Here is a 20569-nt window from a genome sequence, read left to right on the forward strand (position 1 = left end):
TCTTCCGACACTTCTGGCCACATATCGTCACGCCTTTATAGTAAATCACGCCTAGTCACGCTTTGTCACGCTCAGTCACGCATGGTCACGATTTGTAATACTTCGTCACATTACGACACTTATGTTGATCCCTTGTCACGACGGGAACGCTAGGCAACGCATATACACGCACTGTCACGCTTGAGCACGCGTGATCACATGTCACGTTTCGGCACGTATAACTTGTGTTGCGTACGGTACGGTTATTCTTGACGATATTGCAATACGTTACAAGTAACTAGTAGTTAGGTTAGCATGTGTTGGGTTACGTTAGCTTAGGTTAGGTTAGGTTAGGTTAGGTTAGGTTAGGTTAGGTTAGGTTAGGTTAGGTTAGGTTATTTTAGGTTAGGTTAGGTTAGGTTAGGTTAGGTTAGGTTAGTTTAGGTTAGGTTAGGTTAGGTTAGGTTAGGTTAGGTTAGGTTAGGTTAATGTATTTTGTTAAGTTTAGTATTGATTTAAACATTTTTGTGACGATTCGACACTTATGGCCACATTCGTCACGCCGTTACAGTACGTCACGACCAGTCACGCTTTGTCACGCTTTGTCACGCATGGTCACGCTTTGTTTAAATTCGTCATTTTACGACACTACTGGCTACATTTCGTTACGCCTTAACCGTAAATCACGTATAGTCTCGCTTAGTCACGCTTTGTCATGCATGGTCACGCTTTGTATAATTCGTCATTTTCCGACCCTTCTGGTCACATCTCGTCACGCCTTTACAGTAAATCACGCCTAGTCACGCTTTGTCACGCTCAGTGACGCATGGTCACGATTTGTAAAACTTCGTCACATTACGACACTTATGTTGATCCCTTGTCACGACGTGAACGCTAGGCGACGCATATACACGCACTGTCACGCTTGAGCACGCGTGATCACATGTCACGTTTCAGCACGTCTAACTTATGTTACGTACGGTAGGGTTATTCTTGACGATATTGCAATAGGTTAGATGTAACTAGTAGTTAGGTTAGCATGTGTTGGGTTACGTTAGTTTAGGTTAGGTTAGGTTAGGTTTGTGTATTTTGTTACGTTTAGTATTGTTTTGAACTTTTTTGTGACGATTCGACACTTATGGTCACGATTCGTCAAGCCGTTACAGTACGTCACGCTTTGTCACGCATGGTCACGATTTGTTTAAATTCTTCATCTTTCTTCTCTTCTGGCCACATTTCGCCACGCCTTTATAGTAATTCACGCTTAGTCACGTTTGCTCACGCTTTGTAGATCTTCGTCATAATTGGACACTTATGGTAATCTATTGTCACGACTAAGATTAGTCGGTTTTAAAAACCGGGTTTTTAAAACCGTTTTTTTTATAAATTTGTAAAATTCGAAAATCGTTTTTTAAAATTTAAAAAACCGGTTTCATATACTAGAATTAATATGGCAAAATTAGTTAATCAATTAATTAACGACGTTAATATTTTGACTTGAAATCGCCTCGGGCACAAGCATATTGTAGTAAAACTAATCTTCATGAGTCAGGCGAATGTTTGACATGCAAATCCACAAACGCATTCTATTTCTAATTTCGTGAAAAAGAGCAGTTTGGAAGAAATTATAGCAAAACTTGCTGCAATGGATTGTCCATTAATAGCATCACAACGAGCTCGTTCATACGAGAGTCTTTGCAACAACGGGGATATTCATTACAAAAAAACAACTCTCGAGTAATGGATCTCACTCATAAGTTTTATGACAATGCCAAACGTGAAATTATAAATGAATTGGATTGTATTAAGAAGATTGGGAAAAAAATTTCTATAACTTTAGATGAGTGGATTAGCAAAAGAAATCGCAGATATTTGAATATCAACGTACACCATTTTGCGGAAGATTGTAATTTGGGCTCAGTTCCAATAGCTAGTTCCTGCGATGCTAAGAAAACATTAGAATTAGTTTCTGAGAGGCTACAAATTTTTAACTTGGATCTAGCAAACGACATAGTTTATAATTCATATTTTGTAAGGATTTTAGATATTTTAGTTTTTTATTTGGTTTTGTATAGAGTATATTTCATTTTGTTATAATCCTGTAGTTCCATAAATATTAAATAAACTGAAAAAAATTAAAATAAGTATAAATATTTTTTTAATGTTTTAACTATGTTTTTTTTTTGTAGAAATTCGAAAACCGGCTTAACCTATTTTTGGAAATACTGCCATTCGAGAACCGGTTTTTTCAAAAGTCGGTTTTTATATAAACCCTACCCAGCACCCAAAATTTGCAGTGTCCTCTCATACCCTGTGGCCTGTGAATGTTGGTTACTTAACCAACACAGGCAGGCCCATGTCTGCGGCAAATGAAGTGACTTAAGTGCATGGAGAGTGGTCGGTAAACACAAATATTGTGACTATAAATGGAATAGACGAACACGTGACTGTCAATAGTTCACTATAGCACTGCACGACGAAACGCCGCACAGAGCCACTGAAAGTAAATATGACATCTGTTAGAGAGCACATAATCTAATTTATAAACAGCGCTGGGACCATTTTAAATCATTATCTAAACTGCAATGTTATGCAACAAACTTAACATGGACTAATATTTTTTCGTGCTGACTCAAACACGGCTCAAACTCTAAAAAGACGGGCCAGAGACGGCTTTATTTAAAGGTTTCCCAATCACTGAACAAAATAAAATTGCTACATCGCCTTCCATTTCCTGGAAGCTAATTCACTTTGATCGCAACAACAACGCTGCTTTGACCAGAGAAAGAAACCCATTCGGAGAGAAAATGGCGGTCTCAAAACCTCCGAAATAAATCATCGCTGTCAGATGCTAACATCAATTGAACTCAGACGCGTGGGAAAGCGAATTTATCAATCCTCTAGCGAAGGGCTGGCTTCCGGATGGAAATCGCATTACGAACCGCGTGGAAGAGGGCTAAGACAGTTCGGAGCAAATTGATTGATTTCTTTTGTTTTGAGGAATTTTAAATATGAGAAAATGAAAATGCAAGATGCCCGAGTAACGCCGTTGCAAGGGTAAGGCACGTGAAACGGCAGACTCCAGTTAAGAGTATTTTCCGTAACTACGCAGAACAGAGCCCTTCTTCAGAAGATAAAGTTTCTCAGCTGCACAAGAAACATCCTCCATCCCACAAAACCTGGACGTTCACTACCGTTTACACCAGAAAGTATTCTGGAAAGCAATTAACATGTCCCGTACAAAATGTAATATAACTTAATATCACACTCACGAGATGCGTTTTTACAAGTTGCCCCCCCCCCCCCCCACAAAAGTTCAAAATACCAAGTCACACCTGCCATCAGTTATATTTATCTCAAATGTTTATATTTTTTCTTATCTTGTGGAATTTGAGGTTTTCGTGACGGTGAGTCTGAAGATTGCTTTCAGAGGCCCTTGCTGCCTCTATCATCAGGGCGAGGCAGCAAGAGTCTCTGAAACGTCGGTGGACATCACCAGACTTAACGGCGCAACAACCCAAAATACAGCAATATTTCTCTTAATTTATTAAACAAAGCTTTTATTTGCATATAATATAATTATATAATTTCGAATGTTACGATCATTAGTTAATAATTAATAGAAAAGGATGTGGAAAGAGACGGTCATTGCCCAATTTAAAGTAGCTACTATCCGGGTTAATTTATGGAGGGACTGAGGAAATTTTCAAAATATCTCAGTCCGTTTGGTCGTCCTTCGACCCGAGATCCGAACTCGAAAACCGCCGAACGAAAACCAGGTGTCACTGGACCACGGCCTATTTCAGCCAGACTGAGACGGATCTCGCATTAATATCGAAGGTAATAAAACATCTGTCAATACAGTAATGGCCGGTCGCGTAAATTCCAAAGCTGCGTACGAATATGTTAATAAATCCCAGTTCCAATTATCATGACAGTCGACGCCATAAATAAATTAAAATATTTACCACCTTCTTCACAGTCTTAATTAAAGCTTGACCCAACGTATTTATCTCCGTCAGATTAATAAATATCTTTGTACGTCTTTAAATTCTCACGATGGCTCTGCGCGTTATTAGACCGGGTTGAATTAATGTGGCCCACGACTGGGGTCTAATGTGGGGGGGGGGGTGAGTAGCCGAGTGAGTTTCAGTTTCTCAAGAGAGACCCTGTTCCGTGGAAGTTAGAATTCCAATTTAAAATCTGATCAAAAGTCCATTTCAGACACCTCTACATGCGGTAAAGTATAAAGTTTGTCCCACTATACGCCATGTAGGCGTTTGGGGGGAGTGGAGGTATGGCTCCTCTCTTCTTTGACCTCGACACTAGATGGGAGGTGAGCGGTCAGCATCACGCCCCGGCCGGATTTACCCCCGGGAAAGGACCCCGGTACCCATTGGATAGGAGGCTGGGTGGGCCCCAGAGGCTAGAGGAAAAATCCTCTGCCCCCGTCGGGGATCGAACCCCGGTCGTCCAGCCCGTAGCTAGTCACTATACTGACTGAGCTATCCCGGCTCATCCTCTACATGCGGTAGGCAGGAAAAACCAAGGACGAGTCGCTCTATTTTCCTACGAAAATGTTAGAAACACGTAAAGAACCAGCAGACGCTATTCTGCTGCTTAAAGTCTCTGTTGCGCAACGTCGTTATCAAATGACGTGACTTTATCAAGATATTTGTTCACCCAACTTGATGTTTACAGTTCAACCACACGCAGTGCGAGAACCACGAACATCAGCGAACGCGTCTTAAGTGAGCGCTGCCTGCGAGTTAGTCGCACGCGGAGCTGTCGGTGGCAATGGACGGCTTTCCCGTGGCAACGATTTCGGCCGACAGCAGGAGGAACACAGAGCAAGGGTCGCCCGCACGTGCGGGTAAAGACAAGAGGAGCGGGCAGCCTCAGTACGTCGCTACCTTCGTAGGTAAGACGGCGCAGACACTGAAACTCTCATATTCGCTTCGTAAGCTTCCGTTTTTTTTAGAAATAATTTACAGAATTATAACGCACTGCCATCTGCTGCTTCGCGTTAAAGTAGAAAAATCTGTAACCATGGTAACGCCATGCAATCTGGGATGATTTCGGGAAGAATAAGAATGTTACTATTGCAGGCTCTTCGCCCGGCAACCGACGGCTCCAGCGAAGTAAGAGCATTTCTCGAATACTTTCTATGCTGTATTCATCATTTATTGCAGATACGGATCTCGTGTTGCGTAATTATAGAGACAGGAAAATTTTCCATGCACGTATTCACAGACAGAAATGTAGTTCACATGAAGTTAGTTTGTATTGCTACTTCTGAATTCTGATATGCAACGTTCTAATTCTTGTTATCACATAAAAAAGCCGCTATTTTTATAGAACACCTAATACGAGCTTCATTCAAAGTGAGAATTACATTGGACGGATACAAACCACAACTTGATTCGCTCGAAAGTTGTGGTAAACATTTGTAAGGCAGCTTTCAATGGAAATAAGTAAGACGTTGTGCTTCATAAAACATTCCACAGTTTGGACAGAAATATTTCCAATAAGCTTCTTACGGCATCTCGCAAAAATACCGACCACGAACATTTCCCAAGTTCTCCAGCATCAGAAAAGTACAGAGTTTTTCACCTTTGAGGGACGTCCTTTCAGCACATTTTAGATGCATTTCGACATGCTGTAAAGGCAAGCAATTCCTTCAGAACCCAGCACAGGGAAACATCCAAAGTAACTCCGAACAGAAACTGCGATGTCCTCAGTTACACACGAAAGAATACAACGATAAATATTCCACAGCAAAAAGTTCCGAAAAACACTTATTTTGTGTATTTTGCATAAGGAGTTTCATTCTATACAAGGCTGTGGTGTAGCATCCCGGTGTTTCGCTGAGTTCTTGGTTTCTCTGCACGTCACTTTTCACACGCTCTGTGCACCTGAACATGTTTCGATCCAGTGTGGCCATCGTCAGGTTCAATTCCCTCCTCATGTGTAATTGCACTAAGGACCCTCCCTTCGCGATGTCCGGAAATAATGACAAAAGAAAATATTAAAATTTTCAAAATTTAATTAAGTTGGTTAAAAGTTAAAATGTCAAAACGATTATAAAGTAAAATTTAAATTTGATTTTCGTCTTAGCACAGCCTGGTGAGCCCCGGTGAGCTTCCTCTGTAAACGGAACACGTGTTTTATTAGATGTGACGTAGCAGCGGATACGTATGTGTTGTTGTAGCGCGTCGTTGAAGAATGAGGGGGTGGGGGGTGGGGGTTAGCGTGCTGCTATCTATAGGGACATGTTCTAAGATTTCTGTACATCGTTCCGTAAATTATGGTCATTATGGACGATTTTGAAAGCATCTGAATGAAAATATAAAATTGATCATCACATGGCGTGCAGAAGGTAAATCCATATAAACAGTGCCGCTGAGATAAAGGGATATTTACAAAGTGTTCTCGAGCTTTGCCTTAGTCCAGGGATGTAATTGTACCGCTTTCGTATTCGTTGCAGTGAACTTGGCCACCTTCTCGTACGGAACTTGCATCGGGTGGCTTTCGCCTGCCACACCAACTCTTCAGTCGAGGGTAACTGCGGTTGGAAGAAACGATGTAACAGAAGACGACACCTCGTGGCTACGATCACTCGTGTTTTTGGGATTCCTATGCGGGATCCCGTTCTTCTGCTACGTCTCCGACAAATTTGGACGGAAAGTTGCCGGCTTGTCAACAGCCATTCCCGCCATCATCAGCTGGCTCATCATCATACTTGGTAGCAGCACGAAGCTTGTTCTCGTAGGAAGATTCTTCGCTGGTTTAAGCGCTGGCGGAGTGCTGCTTATAGTTCCCATCTACGTTGCGGAAATATCTGAAGACAGCTTGAGAGGAGCTCTCGGGACGCAGGTGGCGATCTTCGCAGACGCCGGAATCCTCTTCTCCTACGTTGTCGGTCCTTACTCCTCGTACCACGACTTCGCGATAATATGCCTCGCTGTACCTGTCACGTTCCTCGCCACTTTCCTGTGGATGCCTGAAACACCTGTCTATTTCATGGTAAAAGGCGAGTTCAAGAAAGCTAGACGTTCTCTGAGATGGTTTCGAGGAGGAAAGTCACACGACATGACAGATGAACTGACGAGGATGTCGGTGTCACTTAAGGAGACACAAGGAAGAAACTCCTCCAGGAGTCTGATAATGAATCTCTTACTAGATCGAGCAGTGAGACGAGCCCTGATTATCGGCATTGCTGTATCCACGACACAGATACTCTCTGGCCTCTACGTCATTCTGAGCTACAACGCAGCAGATGTTTCCGCGATATCACCTTTAATAGTCAGCTTAATTCTGTTGACTGCGGCCATATTAGCCTGTCTCTTGATGGACCGTGCAGGAAGAAAGCTACTTCTTGTTTCCTCGGAAATTGTGATGGGAATTTTCCTCACTTTCATGGGCGTGTATTTCTACTTAGAAGGCCAAGGTGTCGATCTGAGCAACGTCTCCTTCATCCCGGTCGTGTGCTTGGGGTTGCATCTCTTCTCCTTCGGTGCAGGCGTTGGCCCAGTGAACGTGGTGCTGCTCTCAGAAATATTCCCACCACACGTTAGAAGCGTATGTGCAAGTATCTGTATCTTCGTAATGGCGCTCTTGGCATGTGCTGTATCCGCGTTCTACAGCGACCTTAATAACGCGACAGGAATCCACGGCCCGTTTTGGTTCATTGCCGCCTGGTGCTTTCTTGGTGCAGTGTTTGCAAAACATTGTATTCCAGAAACTAAGAACATAAATGTCCACTCGATTTACGCTGAGCTGAGAGGAAGAGAATGTAGCTTAATACGAGTCAAGAAATCGTATGATATGCGGCACACATCAAACGAGTACAAATTACAGATCGCGTTGCCCAGTGAGAACTGAAAAAACCGGCGAACACGACGAATTTCAGGGCTACACAATGCTCAGACTGCCAACCCTGAGAAAGAGAAACTATGCCCACACATTTAACCCACGTGATTTTCAAAAATTAACCCTTACAAAACATTCAAAGATCATTAAGAACTTTCTCAACTGCCAGCGATGGACTTTCTTTCTAAACAAAGAATTCTTTTGCGCGTTACTTTTTTTAAATTATTGTGTATTTATAAAGTGTCATGTGGATGTACAAATTAACTTATTTTAAAAGTCAACAATCCTTGCCAGCTTTAAATACGATAAGATTAACGTAAAAGGAAAAATTTGGGGAGACGAAACATTCTCTAAGCCAGTGTAAGAATTCCCCGTCTTTCACGAAACCCGGAGTTTCATTATCGTATTCACAGTAATTTCGCCACTCGTTCTTATCCTCAACCAGATTAATCCAGTCTACACCCCACTCTATTCCGTTAAGATACATTCAGTATTATCCTTCCATTTACTCCTACGTCTTCCGAGTGGTCTCTTTCCTTCAGGTTTTTCCAAAGATGTCGGCAATTTCCATTAACCCATCGCGTGTCACATGTCATGCTTGTGTTATGATCCTTTGAGTTTATGATCCAAACAATATCTAGTAAAGAGTACACGTTATAAAGTTTCTTATCACACAGTTTTATCCATGTTGTATCCAAATATTCTCCTCAGTACCTTCTTGTCTAAAAACACGTAAATGTGAGACCACAAATAATTTCAACTTCCAAACTATCTCAAGAGCCGCTGGAAACCCTTCTGACGAAAAAAAAGAAGATATTCGAACTCTTGCCAAATTATCGAATTCGTATGAAGGTGTTTGTTTACAGCCCTAAAGGAAGAAGGCGACCACCAAAAGATATGGAAGGATAAGTCGACTAACGCGGAGATTGGAAGAAAAACCAGAACAGAAAGTTACTCACAACCCTCTGTGAGGGCCCACACAAGTAAGTCTAATCGGAAGTCTGCGGACGATGGGGCAACGGCGTCGGTCCGCTACACCACGCGGACGACGCCATCCAGAAAATAGGGCGAAGACTGCCTACCTCGTCACGGCCGGGGTATGAGTGCGAAATCGCCACAGCTTAATGCGCGGTCCCAAGATTTCGCATGGCAACAGGTATTTAAAATATTCACATTCTGCAACAACACTTTTTTCAAAACGTCATTCCATAATGTATTTTTGCGTTTACAAGGTCAGAAACCTAACTTAAAACAAACTCCACGGGGCGCAGCCCTCCCTTAAAAACCAACAGCCACTCTGGTACTCGAGAACCTCCCCGTCATTTTATGAAACCCGAAGATCCGCCACTGAGATCACAATAATCCGCCACTGGTCCACACCCTCCAACACGACTTCCCTAAGATCAATTTTAATATTATCCATCTACGGACAGATCCAGACCGAAATTCTAATGCCCTGTTTGCACACAAGATGGAACTTTCGCTGAAACTGTTGAGTGGTATTTTTATTAGGACCTCGCGTTGGGTGCCACATAACGTCATATCCCTCAACGAGTACTAACCACGTCATTTTCTCAAGTAAAATCTGGCATTGTGGATGTATTACGCCGGAAACCAAGATTTCCTTATCAATACACCGAAGACACATGACCTCAGGCTCTGACAGGTTCAGGTCTTCTGAGTTGACGCGATGGAATCTTGCAGGTTTGGTTACGGAACAACGACAGTCACCTATTAGACTACACGAAGTCACAACCGGGTTCACCAAAGCAAGCGTCACAGGTAAACGGAACGTACCGCAAATTTAATAAGCGTCAGAACAAGAAGAACAACAAATCGATGTCGCAATTACAGGTTTTGTTACGAACCTTCACACGATGCGACGTTACAGCCACACGACATCACGGATCCACGCGAAATCCACTGGGAAAAAGAAAGGTGCTTAGCGGTTGAAAAGTAATTAAAGACTTTCTTTGAGCTCGTTTCCGCTGCAAAAAGGAAACAGATAACAAACAGCGTATTTACTTTGGCTTCTGAGGAGAAACGACGTAAACATCGCTTTGTTACGTAAGAGTAATTCTAGTGCTGAAGTAGACTGCGTTAATTTCATTTACAAGGATGGAGTAGTTGCTCGGTGTCTCGCTTCCTTCTCCGAATGTGCCCAGTTCGAATCTCCTTTTAAGCAATGGCTATCCAACTGGTAGGTTTAACTTTTCCTGTGTCGATATAGACTACGATCACGTGTTTGTTGCCACCTCAACACGCAGAAACATCTTATCTTAATAGAAGCTGCGTAACTTTAACTTCATATAGTGTCGTCACTTTAGTGATGTCCATAGATTTGTAATTTCAAACACTGAAAAGCAATTTATACGTGATTCTATGACGTGTATGAAAAAAACAGTCTGTCGACTGAAGCCGACATGCACGTATTGTAAATGTTGGGACTTCCAACAGGACACGAAATCTTTCATAAGGCACCACTGAAGGAACTCGCAGGACTTGTCAGTTCGAATGAATTGGGAGAGACTCAACGTTTTACTGTAAGAAATGCAACTGAAATTACAACCGGATCATACGAGTAACGAACCCTGGGCTACCGGATACAAGTCCCACGCAATCTGTCTGAACGAGCTTTCGTGCTCCTAATGTTTAATCAATGTTTTAAAATGTCCCAACTGTACAAAGAGGTGTTATAAATGTTTACACGCTGACAAGATAACACTCATATGACATTGCTTTGTGAACTTACAGCTCCATAATATCTCAACTTATTTTCAAGGTGTGACATAATCAGAGGTCCCGACCTTCACAGCGAACAATTATTTAAAACCTTCTTAGATTTGTTCTGTCTGCACTCTTGGTTCGGACGCTGTAGTGACTTCAGGCTCGCTGTACGCACATTTTACGCGTTTCCGTGTCGCTTTGAACCGCTGATGGTCAACTCCAAAGAGAGCAGAGAGATGGAAGGGGGGAAGGTGCTTCCCCAATACATGGCAGCAATAATAGGTAAGCAGCTTGGTGGTCGCAGACCACCAGTCGTAGCCAACGACCGGCCTCAAGACATTACGACATACAGCGCTCAAGACATTTATCTGCTTACGTCTTGACGTCGAGTCTCGATAATTAAGTGCGTAAACTACGTTTAGTCCGTTCTAAACAGAGACGCAAGAGCCGCTTCGGCAGTTTTGTTTTATAAACCATATAACATTTAACTACGCGTTGATAAGACCATTAAAAAGATTTTTCATTAAAATTTGAGGTAGTTCTCTGAACAGGGGCTATTTTGAAAGAATCGACTATTTCACTTCATTTCCTCCCAGTGCTTTCACTTCTGTATAAAATCCTCGAACCAAAAGAACGAGAGAGAATTGACTGAGAAACGTCTGACCAGGCAAAACGTGTATCAGTGCCAGAGACGAGTTCCTCCATGTCCTTGTGCTTCAGAGGGATAATAAATCACTTCATAGAGCACAACACAACTGCCAGCCCGCCATCCATAAAACCCCGTTTCGCATTTGTTTCCTAAGCACACGAACCTAACACTTTCTCCTTCTGCGCAGTGAACATCGCGGCCTTCAGCAGCGGCTCCGTCGTCGGCTGGTCCTCCCCCATGCTTCCAGTGCTGCAGTCGGCCGACTCGCCGCTGGATGGAGGGCCCATCTCCAACGAGATGGGGTCCTGGCTCGGCTCCCTCATGTGCCTCGGGGGGTTGGTCGCCACGCCTCTGTACCTCTTCATTTCAGACCACTACAGCCGGAAATGCACAGGCTACCTGGTTGCTGCGCCCTTCGTCGCCTCCTGGGTCCTCGTCATCACTGCCGAGTCAGTCGCCACCCTCTGCCTTGCCCGTTTCATCGGCGGTATGGGGTCCGGCGCCATCATAGTGTTTGCTTCTCTGTATGTCAGCGAGACCGCTCAAGACACAGTCAGAGGGGCTTTAGGAAGCTACCTCACGCTCTTCACAAACGCCGGGGTACTCTTTGCGTACATCTTAGGGTCCTATGTACATTATTACACGTTTGCCTATATAGCAATGCTACTTCCGGTAATATACACTCTGGGAATGTTATGGATTCCGGAAACACCCAACTACCTCGTCAACAGAGAAAAATACTCAGAGGCGGAGCGAAGCTTGCGGTGGTTAAGAGGAAAAGACGAGAGGCTTGTTGAACTCGAACTAAACAAATTAATCATGTTCGCAAAAGAGCAGACCGAAGCGGTGTCACTCAAAGACATGCTGTCTGCAGCTGGAACGCGCCGAGCGCTCATCATTGGCGTCGTCCTGGCAGCAAACCTCCAATTCTGCGGTATATTTGCCATCCTGAGCTACACGGTGAACATCTTCCAAGCGGCAGGCAGCGATCTGTCTCCGAACTCTGCGACTATTCTGATAGGTTCCCTGCAACTGGCTGGTTCTTATGCCTCGTCACTTCTGATAGACAAAGCTGGACGGAAAATTCTCCTGCTGATCTCAAACATTTGCATGGCGTTGTGTCTCGCTGCACTAGGCACTTATTTCTTCGTCAAACATCAAGGTTCGGACGTCAGCGACTTTGGCTGGCTACCAGTCGGCTCTCTTTCCGTCTACATAATCGCGATTGCCCTGGGAGTAGCCCCAATAACGTTCCTCATGGTGTCCGAGATATTTGAACCACGCGTTAAAGGCAGAGCCATCGCGATAATCATATCCATCATGTGGTTGTTGACGTTTCTGATAGGCAAATTCTACACAAATCTCTCCGATGTCTTAGGAATCTATGGTTGTTACTGGATGTTTTCGGTGTGTTGCGTTCTCGGCGCAATATTTACGCAGGTCTCAGTTCCAGAAACGAAAAACAGAAGTTTAGAATCCATACTGCTTGAACTCAGTGGAGGAAGGAAGGGTCAGAACCTCAAAAGCGTTCAAAGTGAAATTTCAGTCCTTTGAAATTACGTTACGTCTCTGTGAACAAACAACACGACAGTCCCAAAAAACAAAATATGCAAATATTGAGGAGAGACACGTGCCAGACGCTATACGACGAAAACACGTCGATCTGACTGACTTCAGGAACTAGATGCCAGTATGATGGGTCATCATCGCAACGCGGAGGAGCCTCTGAAGGAAAAGAGTTCAAGAGACGGCTGTTTACTAAAAACAGAAACAATGAACTTGCCGTGCCATTTAATCAACTCCTTTCATCTGTCCCTGAAGCTTTATCCAGCAGATCTGAGTGAATACTGGAGTCGTCCATTACACTGACAGACTTGAATTTCGACAAGTATTTTCTTGTGAGATATTCTCCCTTTTGATTGAAGCCGTCCGACTCGGTCACTGCATCGTACTCCGGTGCAAGATTTGCCAACAGTTACGAAAATTTCAACCATTTTAGTAAGCGTCAAAACCAGGAACACGCGGTTCTAAGTCCCTGTGCCTGAACTATAATTTTAAAATACATCAGTGATTAAGTTTCGGTAATGACAAGTAAACGCAAGGCACCCAAAACCCTTAACAGTGTCAACACGCCAGCAGGCTACGTGCAGAGCTTAAGGCAGGAAACTTTGTTTATGATACACTTAATGACGTTTTCAACAGTTCAGACCGCACAACGCCGAATGAAAGGGTGATTAATGAATAATGAATTTGAAATGATGTAGAAGGAAGCGGTCGTGGCCTAACTGGAGGCAGTATCCGGTCATTTTCCTGGAATAAATTAGAAAAATCACGAATACTCTCAGCCACTGTTTCAGGGTCGAGACTTGAACCCGGGACCTCCCGAACGCGAAGGAATGCTAACCAATCGATAGCGGCTTTCAGTACAAACAAACCAGCGTAAAATTGGAAGTACAGGACAAATTAATTCATTGGAACAGCAAACGAATTAATAGGAGTGAAAACGTGCACTCGTAAGCGCGGCCAGAACTTTTTAAAAGAAAACGAACGGGAATGAATGAGGACACGTTGAAGAGGAAATGTCAGCTTAATAGAAGGAATCCTTTGTTACAACAAGAACTCAGCAATGCTGCACGTGATTTGCAACGGGGAACAACATCACGTTAAATTATATTTACAAAACAATGCTCTAAGAAAGAACGTCACATTTTACTATTAATTTATAAATTTTAAATTTGAATTTTTTTATTTATTTACAGTTTACATTTAACAACGCTTATTCAGCAGCTGAGACTAGACGGCGTCGAATGAGAGAATGATAGTGAATAATGAACTGGAAGGGATACGGAAGGAGGCAAGCACTGACGATGGCTTACAAACAGCAACAAATTATTCAGGGCCACCCAAATGAGCACTCTTAAGCAGTGGGAGGTGCTTATTCGGAAGCGAGAACAGAAACGACGCAACTGAGCTTAACAAGATGGCACACAGATACCGTACTGAGTTTCTGAGCGTCGGATAATGCATCAATAATTACAGTCGGCGAGTGGCATTGTTCTGTAAACTCGGATACAGCAGAAATTTGTAATGCAAACAGACGTGAGGAGGAAACGCCTGTCATGGCACGGGCTAAACGAAAATTACAGATATATTATTACATGCCGAGAAAATATAACAAATTTATGACAGGCCACCACTGATTTTTTAAAAGTCGACGTATCAAATAAAATTTTAAGCTAAGAAGGAAAAATGCGAGCTACCCACAATCCTTTTCGACGTCTTTGTTAGAGTTTATGGCATGAATTGTCATCATTAACATATCTGCTGAGCAGCTGTTGGTTGTTTCATTACGTTATATTTTGATTTTGGGCTATCTTTGTTGGACTTGGTGTAACATTTTAATATTTTGTATGCTAACCCTTACCGTCTGTGAAACCTAATTAATATTTCAAATTGTACTACTCTGTGCTTTGTATTTTACGACGTATTCCATATCCTACAGCCAACATGGCTAACTTCCCGATCCATGGAATTTGTGTATTTACGTGTACGAGACTGTTATGGACTGGCCATGTAGCTCGGATGGAAACAATTAATGAATGCAGAATATTCGTGGGATAGCTTCTTGAAAAGAGATCACCTTAAAGACAAATAAAGAGGGTATTTTTTTTTTGTAAAGTGTGCAAATGCAACTCTGGGAAAAAGAGTGCGAGGAACATGTTCAACGGTGTTAGCTGTGGTAAAATTTCAACTCGTTACCACCACCAGAGTTAAGTTAGTTAGAACTGGATCCACCGATTATGGCCGCTGACCTCTAGGGACAGCCCAGTATGCGGACCACTCAATGAAGAAAGTTGTTTCCGTCGGTCAGTACAGTCTGTGGCAGTGCAGAAGTGTGGAAGCCTGATAAATGTTGTCTTGTGACTGAGTTGTGTTAACAAATGGCACCTGTTCGTTGGAGTCTCCTTTCTGGTCATTGATAACGCCTCGTATGACAAAACCACCGAAATCTAACACAAAGAAGGACGAAATGAAAGCCTGGCTATTGGAAATAAACATCCCATTTTGTGACAACTGTACGATTTAACCAAATTAAATAAATCAAAGCACAAATATTATGTTACTGATCACATTTTAGCAGACAAAGAACGTCCTGTGCTGAGACTTCCGCCGTACCTTCCCGATTTAAACCCCACTGAACTTATTTGGGCAGACGTAAAACAATGGGTTACAAGGAAGGACAAAACATTTAAGATTAGGGACGTCGAGCGTCTGTGTCGCCAGAGATTCGAAGAAATTGGACATGAGGAATGGGAGGTCACGAACTTCGTAAAAACGTTGCACTGTGTCAGCTTCGAACTTGGAAGACTTCTCCTTCCCAGAGGCCACCTGCATCGAGGTGTTAATTCGCTGCTGGGGTTAACCAATGACATCGGAGCATCACACAAACAGAACGGAACGTGGGAACGCGTGTTCAAGAAAGTTCTATGCGTCGTTGCACCTGGAAGCACTTTTCAGCACAAGGGCAGCCCCGTTGTCCTTGATTATTCGTCATTTCTTAAAGGGCTGTCGAAGCAAACACAGATTCGAGGTCAAAAGTAAAGCTGTCCTGCTTGCTACACGCCATATAGGCGCTTGGGGTGGGATTTGTCCTGGGAGGGACAAAAGAACTAACTTTTTGGAGGTCTGTGAATACACAGAGAACAACTGGAAATATTAAGAATTGTATGGGTTTTCGCATTAGTAGGTTGGCGAGACTGTATGTTTGTTATGCTCATTTTGGGCGATGTTGCCCCCTCAACTGACAGAACTACTTGTAGCCTATTTTGACGTCGTTAATAAATTTGGTTACTGCATGTAACAATTATACATCGAAGTCTGGTGATATCATCAGAGTTCCTAGTACGGTGAATTCCGGTTAATTGGGACACATCGGGACTAGAATACTTCGGCCCAATTCAGCGAAGTTCCACGTAAAGAGTAAAAAAGGTTTGTTCTTCAAGGTTTGTCCCAAACAAATGGCCCATTTAACCGGAATCTACTGTATTGTAAAATAATAAAATAATCTGTAACTTGCAACACGATGATTTCAAACTAGAATACTGCAATTTGTAAATGTAGATATGGTACACACTTAAATTAAAGAATAAAATTAATAAAAATATCTACAATTTAGAATTAAAAACCTCCGCAGGGTTGCTAACGCGTCCACAATGCCCTCTGGCAGAACAAAATACATCGACGTGCCACATGAGGACCGTGGGTTGAAAACCCCCGCGACAGACAGACACCTCAGTGCGAAAAAATAACCTCAATACGTCACTTCTAATGAAAAACGTTTGGGCATGCCGTCCCAAGAGAAGTTTATTCTATAAGCTTCGTGCAAATAACCCGGAAGGACTTGGAATTTCGCCAAGGATACAGACCTCAAAAGCCCCTTAAAAATATCTGAACGTAACAAATACGAAACATGCCGCAAAAGATAACTTCCATCTCTCAGGTTACCGTAGTTACAGTACTGATAATTTGTGGGTTGTGACTTCATGTGTTCTCGAAGGTGAATACTAAAGTTCGGGGGGAACGCTTCGCCTTCACCGTCTGACTTCTTCAGGGTGAAGATGGGAGCGATACGCTGGCTGCTTCAGGCAGATAGTAGCCACGTGCAACCATGCAGCGTCACCACTGATATTTTCACCGCCTTCAGAACTGTAGTTCGTTCATCCGCGCTAGCGACTGTCGGACACGGTCTACATGACATCAGAGCTGACCTTGGTCACGACCCAATTCAATTCCAAGTCCTATTCCCATGTATCGTATTCTTAACTGAAGGATTCATGGATATTATCACAAACGGCTGTTGAAACAGACTGGTATCTGACGGTAGTACAGACCATTAAATAAGTAGATGCATCCTTGTCCCGTCTCTGTTTTTCATTCTTATACATAATGACAAGTAGAAAATGTTTTATGTGCTCTCTCCCTCATGCCGAACCGTTTCCATGTCAGCCAGAAAACTGCTGTGATAAGACTTAATCTTAAGAAATGAGATGCATGGACAAATAAAATCACATAAAAAGGGTACGCTATGAAACACAATCTTGAGAAGTGCGTTCTTAGTTACGTCTCCTACCGTGAAAATGGACATTGTTTGTTCCTCCGAAATGTTGGTAACCATCAACAGAAGGCCTAAATTCTCATTTCAAGTAATGAAAATCTCAGACACAATCTACATTATTGACTCGAAAAAAAAATCAATATAGTATTGATCCATCAGCATCAAAAGTGATATTGACATTAATCTCTACCTTGTAATCCCACTGCTAGACTGATTATGGCATGCTACAAATTATGACTGCTGGATAATGATCGTGATTGTAATTAGTAAAAGACGTAACTTTAGCTTGCACATTATTACTAAAACTGAAGATTTTTCGCTCACCTGTGAACAGCACGTCGGCACGTTCGTCGACCGAAGGAATCACAAGTAAAGCATTACTTTCACACACACTGTAAAATATATGATAATTTACACGAGAAGCTCAGTGGTAATTGCATGTACCACCAGCTTCAACATTCAATAATTCTGTATTTTGTCCACACGGCGTATTTAAGTGTCCCGCACGATTCTCAGAACAAACGGCGATTATTTCCTGAAATAACTTTAGCCAGTTGATCTAGTTTTCTTGGCGACAAGAACTGCGTCTTTAAAAGATAATATTCAATGTAGCCACTCGTCTCAAATGAACGCAAAAGCAGCAGAATTTTGAGCAGAACGACTACCCGCCTTCCTTTCTGTCACCCGTCTGGTTTCACCGTGACAGAGTTTGGTAGTCAGCGCCGCCAACATGAATTGCAGTGGGAGAAAAATGCAGCTCAGTATTGTGGCGGGATTAATTTTCCATTCATTCATCTATTTTCCTTCAAATTTCAAAAATAATATTCGACGATGAATTATTTATTTTATATTGTAATGCTTACGACAAGCAATATTTCTAATTATTGAATAAATTATGTTGACAGCAATGATATACTATGTAGTTCAGTATTTTCTCACATTAAGCGTTTCATTCTTCATACGAACCACGGCAACTTGAATTACATTCATGACCAACAAAAGATTAAAATTTAATATGTCATGGATAAACTTTGTTCTTTCTAAATGAGCTGGATGAGGCATTCAAAATTAATTATTTCATTACCATGCTTATCAAAAAATGAGTATAGCCAATACTGACATCAATTATAAATCCATTTAGCTTTGAATGATTACACAATTCAATTATTTTATGACACTGAGCCTGTGAACTACCATCTCAAATCTCCCATGGACACATTTTATCATTCTCTGCAGTTTCTTTCTTTCAACGTTTTCAAATTTAATTTCAGAAATAATATTACAATTTCAATAAATAAATTAACATATTCTAAATGCCATGGAGCTAGTCAATTCTTCTATAAGTTTCACAATATTAAATCTGGTGACAGGTGCCAGAATGATAACATAAAGTTTATATTCACAAAGAAATTAAAAATGGACTAAATTAGGGAAGAGTGCCTATCACGCAGTTCAGAATCTTCTGCTTTCCTACTTGCTATATAACGCACATACAAATATAGAAAACTATAATTTTACATGTTGTCTTTTACAGATGTGAAACTTGGTCTCTCATGACCATTGGGTTCCACAAAAGAGCAAATTTTTTGAGTGGCTGGAGTTTGTGAGTGAGTGTAGCACCAGCAAAGTGAGATTAACCTTAAAAGGAGTATTCCTGAACAGTAAAGACTCCAGTGATTAGATGAGCAACAGGTAGCTACAATGCTTTCAGACTGGAGGTCCCCCAAAAAATTACTTTATTCAAACAATCGTCAGTTACCAAAATGCAAGAGAATTATCCATAAGCTATGTGAATTTTATTAACTCAAAGGAGCTGAAACCTTCTTAATGAATTCACAAGAGCCCCCAAACTTTCACCCCGATAATTTCAGTCCAGTACTCAAAACCTATTTCTTAAAGATTCAATTAAATACTATTCTCCCATCTACAACTAGGTTTCCCAAGTGATCTGTTCCTTTCAGGCTTTTTGACTCTTCATCTCCCCCATGTATTCTACATACTCCATCCTCCTTGAAGTGATCATCCTAGTAACATATGACAAGGAGAACAAAGTTATCACTGTAGGCATTGTTCAATTAGTTGGTTACAATTTTAAAACTTATTTTGAATTTTGCCATATGATATCTGTACTGTACATGTGTGGTTTTCACAGCTGTGTGCTGAATCCAATGTGCAGGGACACAATTTCTTGAATACCAGAATGGCTCAATGTCTCCAAGACATTGTCTTAAATTCCAGTGTCAATAGTTTTGCAGAACTTTTTCAGCCACACCTGTCAGTGACATAAACTTACGTTCAACCACCAAAAGGAATGGAAAACATGTTCCATGATCAAAGCCCTTTGAGACCCAGTCACTGCACTCAACCCAACAGATGCAAAGTAACAATCTCTCTGGCACATAACAAAAATAATTTTCTATGCACATGCAATCACAAAGATGTTCTAATTTTTGTGCTATTTTTACACTCTGCCACACCCTAGTAATAAGCACACTAGTCAATTTATTATACATACAAAGAAAGATGACATTTATACATATGGCATAACAGAATTCATCTGCGCAGACCAGTTACGGTAAAGGGATGCCAACTGGTGTCCACAAAAATATTTCAGGAAAGAAACATATACAAGATATGTATAAAGAAAGATCTAATACAATATTTTTATTTTCCGTCTATACACAAACTTAAAATAATGTTGTTTAAAATTATTTAAAATTATAACATTCTCAGTAAATACTGCATCTTGTTACATTTTTTGTATTGACGACATGTTTCAATGTGTATTACATCATCATCAGGTCTATCAATTTTAATATATTTTTTAAAAACTGTTGTACATTTTGCGTTGCGTTTATTGATTATTTTAATTTGTTTAATTGTAAGTTTTTGTCTCTTCCTCTTGATTTGGAGGTTGTACTTGGATGTTTTATATCTGTAAAATTAATTTTCAAGTCGTGATTTTGGATATTAAAATTAAACAAATTAAAATAATCAATAAACGCAACGCAAAATGTACAACAGTTTTTAAAAAATATATTAAAATTGATAGACCTGATGATGATGTAATACACATTGAAACATGTTGTCAATACAAAAAATGTAACAAGATGCAGTATTTACTGAGAATGTTATAATTTTAAATAATTTTAAACAACATTATTTTAAGTTTGTGTATAGACGGAAAATAAAAATATTGTATCAATAAAACACAAACATGACGCAAT

At 41.4% G+C, this 20569-nt stretch overlaps 3 protein-coding genes across 5 annotated transcripts in view; 2 read left to right on the forward strand and 1 right to left on the reverse strand.

Moving 5' to 3' along the window:
• LOC110834354 (uncharacterized) overlaps positions 1-18046 on the reverse strand; it is a 127120-nt gene extending 109074 nt beyond the window's left edge. For both annotated transcript variants that reach the window (XM_087352054.1, XM_087352052.1), the window contains exon 1: positions 17667-18046. The gene's annotated coding sequence lies outside the window, so the exon portion shown is untranslated. The remainder of the gene's footprint in view (positions 1-17666) is intronic.
• LOC110834357 (facilitated trehalose transporter Tret1) lies at positions 4627-8515 on the forward strand. The gene is made up of 2 exons (XM_022073447.2): positions 4627-4900; positions 6467-8515. Exons 1-2 carry the CDS (start codon positions 4777-4779, stop codon positions 7861-7863), a joined length of 1521 nt encoding a protein of 506 aa, XP_021929139.1. The 5' UTR covers positions 4627-4776; the 3' UTR covers positions 7864-8515.
• LOC110834359 (facilitated trehalose transporter Tret1) lies at positions 8593-16096 on the forward strand. 2 transcript variants are annotated; one of them, XM_087352040.1, is made up of 2 exons: positions 8593-9007; positions 11415-16096. In XM_087352040.1, exons 1-2 carry the CDS (start codon positions 8998-9000, stop codon positions 12779-12781), a joined length of 1377 nt encoding a protein of 458 aa, XP_087208166.1. In that variant the 5' UTR covers positions 8593-8997; the 3' UTR covers positions 12782-16096. The 2 variants fall into 2 exon arrangements, with proteins under 2 accessions (XP_087208166.1, XP_087208165.1); XM_087352039.1 differs by lacking the exon at positions 8593-9007 and adding an exon at positions 10152-10860.
• Positions 18047-20569: the final 2523 nt, after the last annotated feature.

This window comes from Zootermopsis nevadensis, unplaced genomic scaffold (genome assembly GCF_977971745.1).
Source record: "Zootermopsis nevadensis isolate Lab colony 2312 unplaced genomic scaffold, Znev_1.0 Znev_ptg000020l, whole genome shotgun sequence".
Lineage (NCBI taxonomy): Eukaryota > Metazoa > Arthropoda > Insecta > Blattodea > Termopsidae > Zootermopsis > Zootermopsis nevadensis.

Bases quoted from the DNA above. Each gene is read 5' to 3' on its own strand.
- LOC110834359 (XM_087352039.1), top strand. From the start codon at position 10,788: ATGGTCAACTCCAAAGAGAGCAGAGAGATGGAAGGGGGGAAGGTGCTT. The intron at 10,861-11,414 runs GTAAGCAGCTTG...CCTTCTGCGCAG, and splicing joins ATACATGGCAGCAATAATAG to TGAACATCGCGGCCTTCAGC.
- LOC110834357 (XM_022073447.2), top strand. From the start codon at position 4,777: ATGGACGGCTTTCCCGTGGCAACGATTTCGGCCGACAGCAGGAGGAAC. The intron at 4,901-6,466 runs GTAAGACGGCGC...TATTCGTTGCAG, and splicing joins GTACGTCGCTACCTTCGTAG to TGAACTTGGCCACCTTCTCG.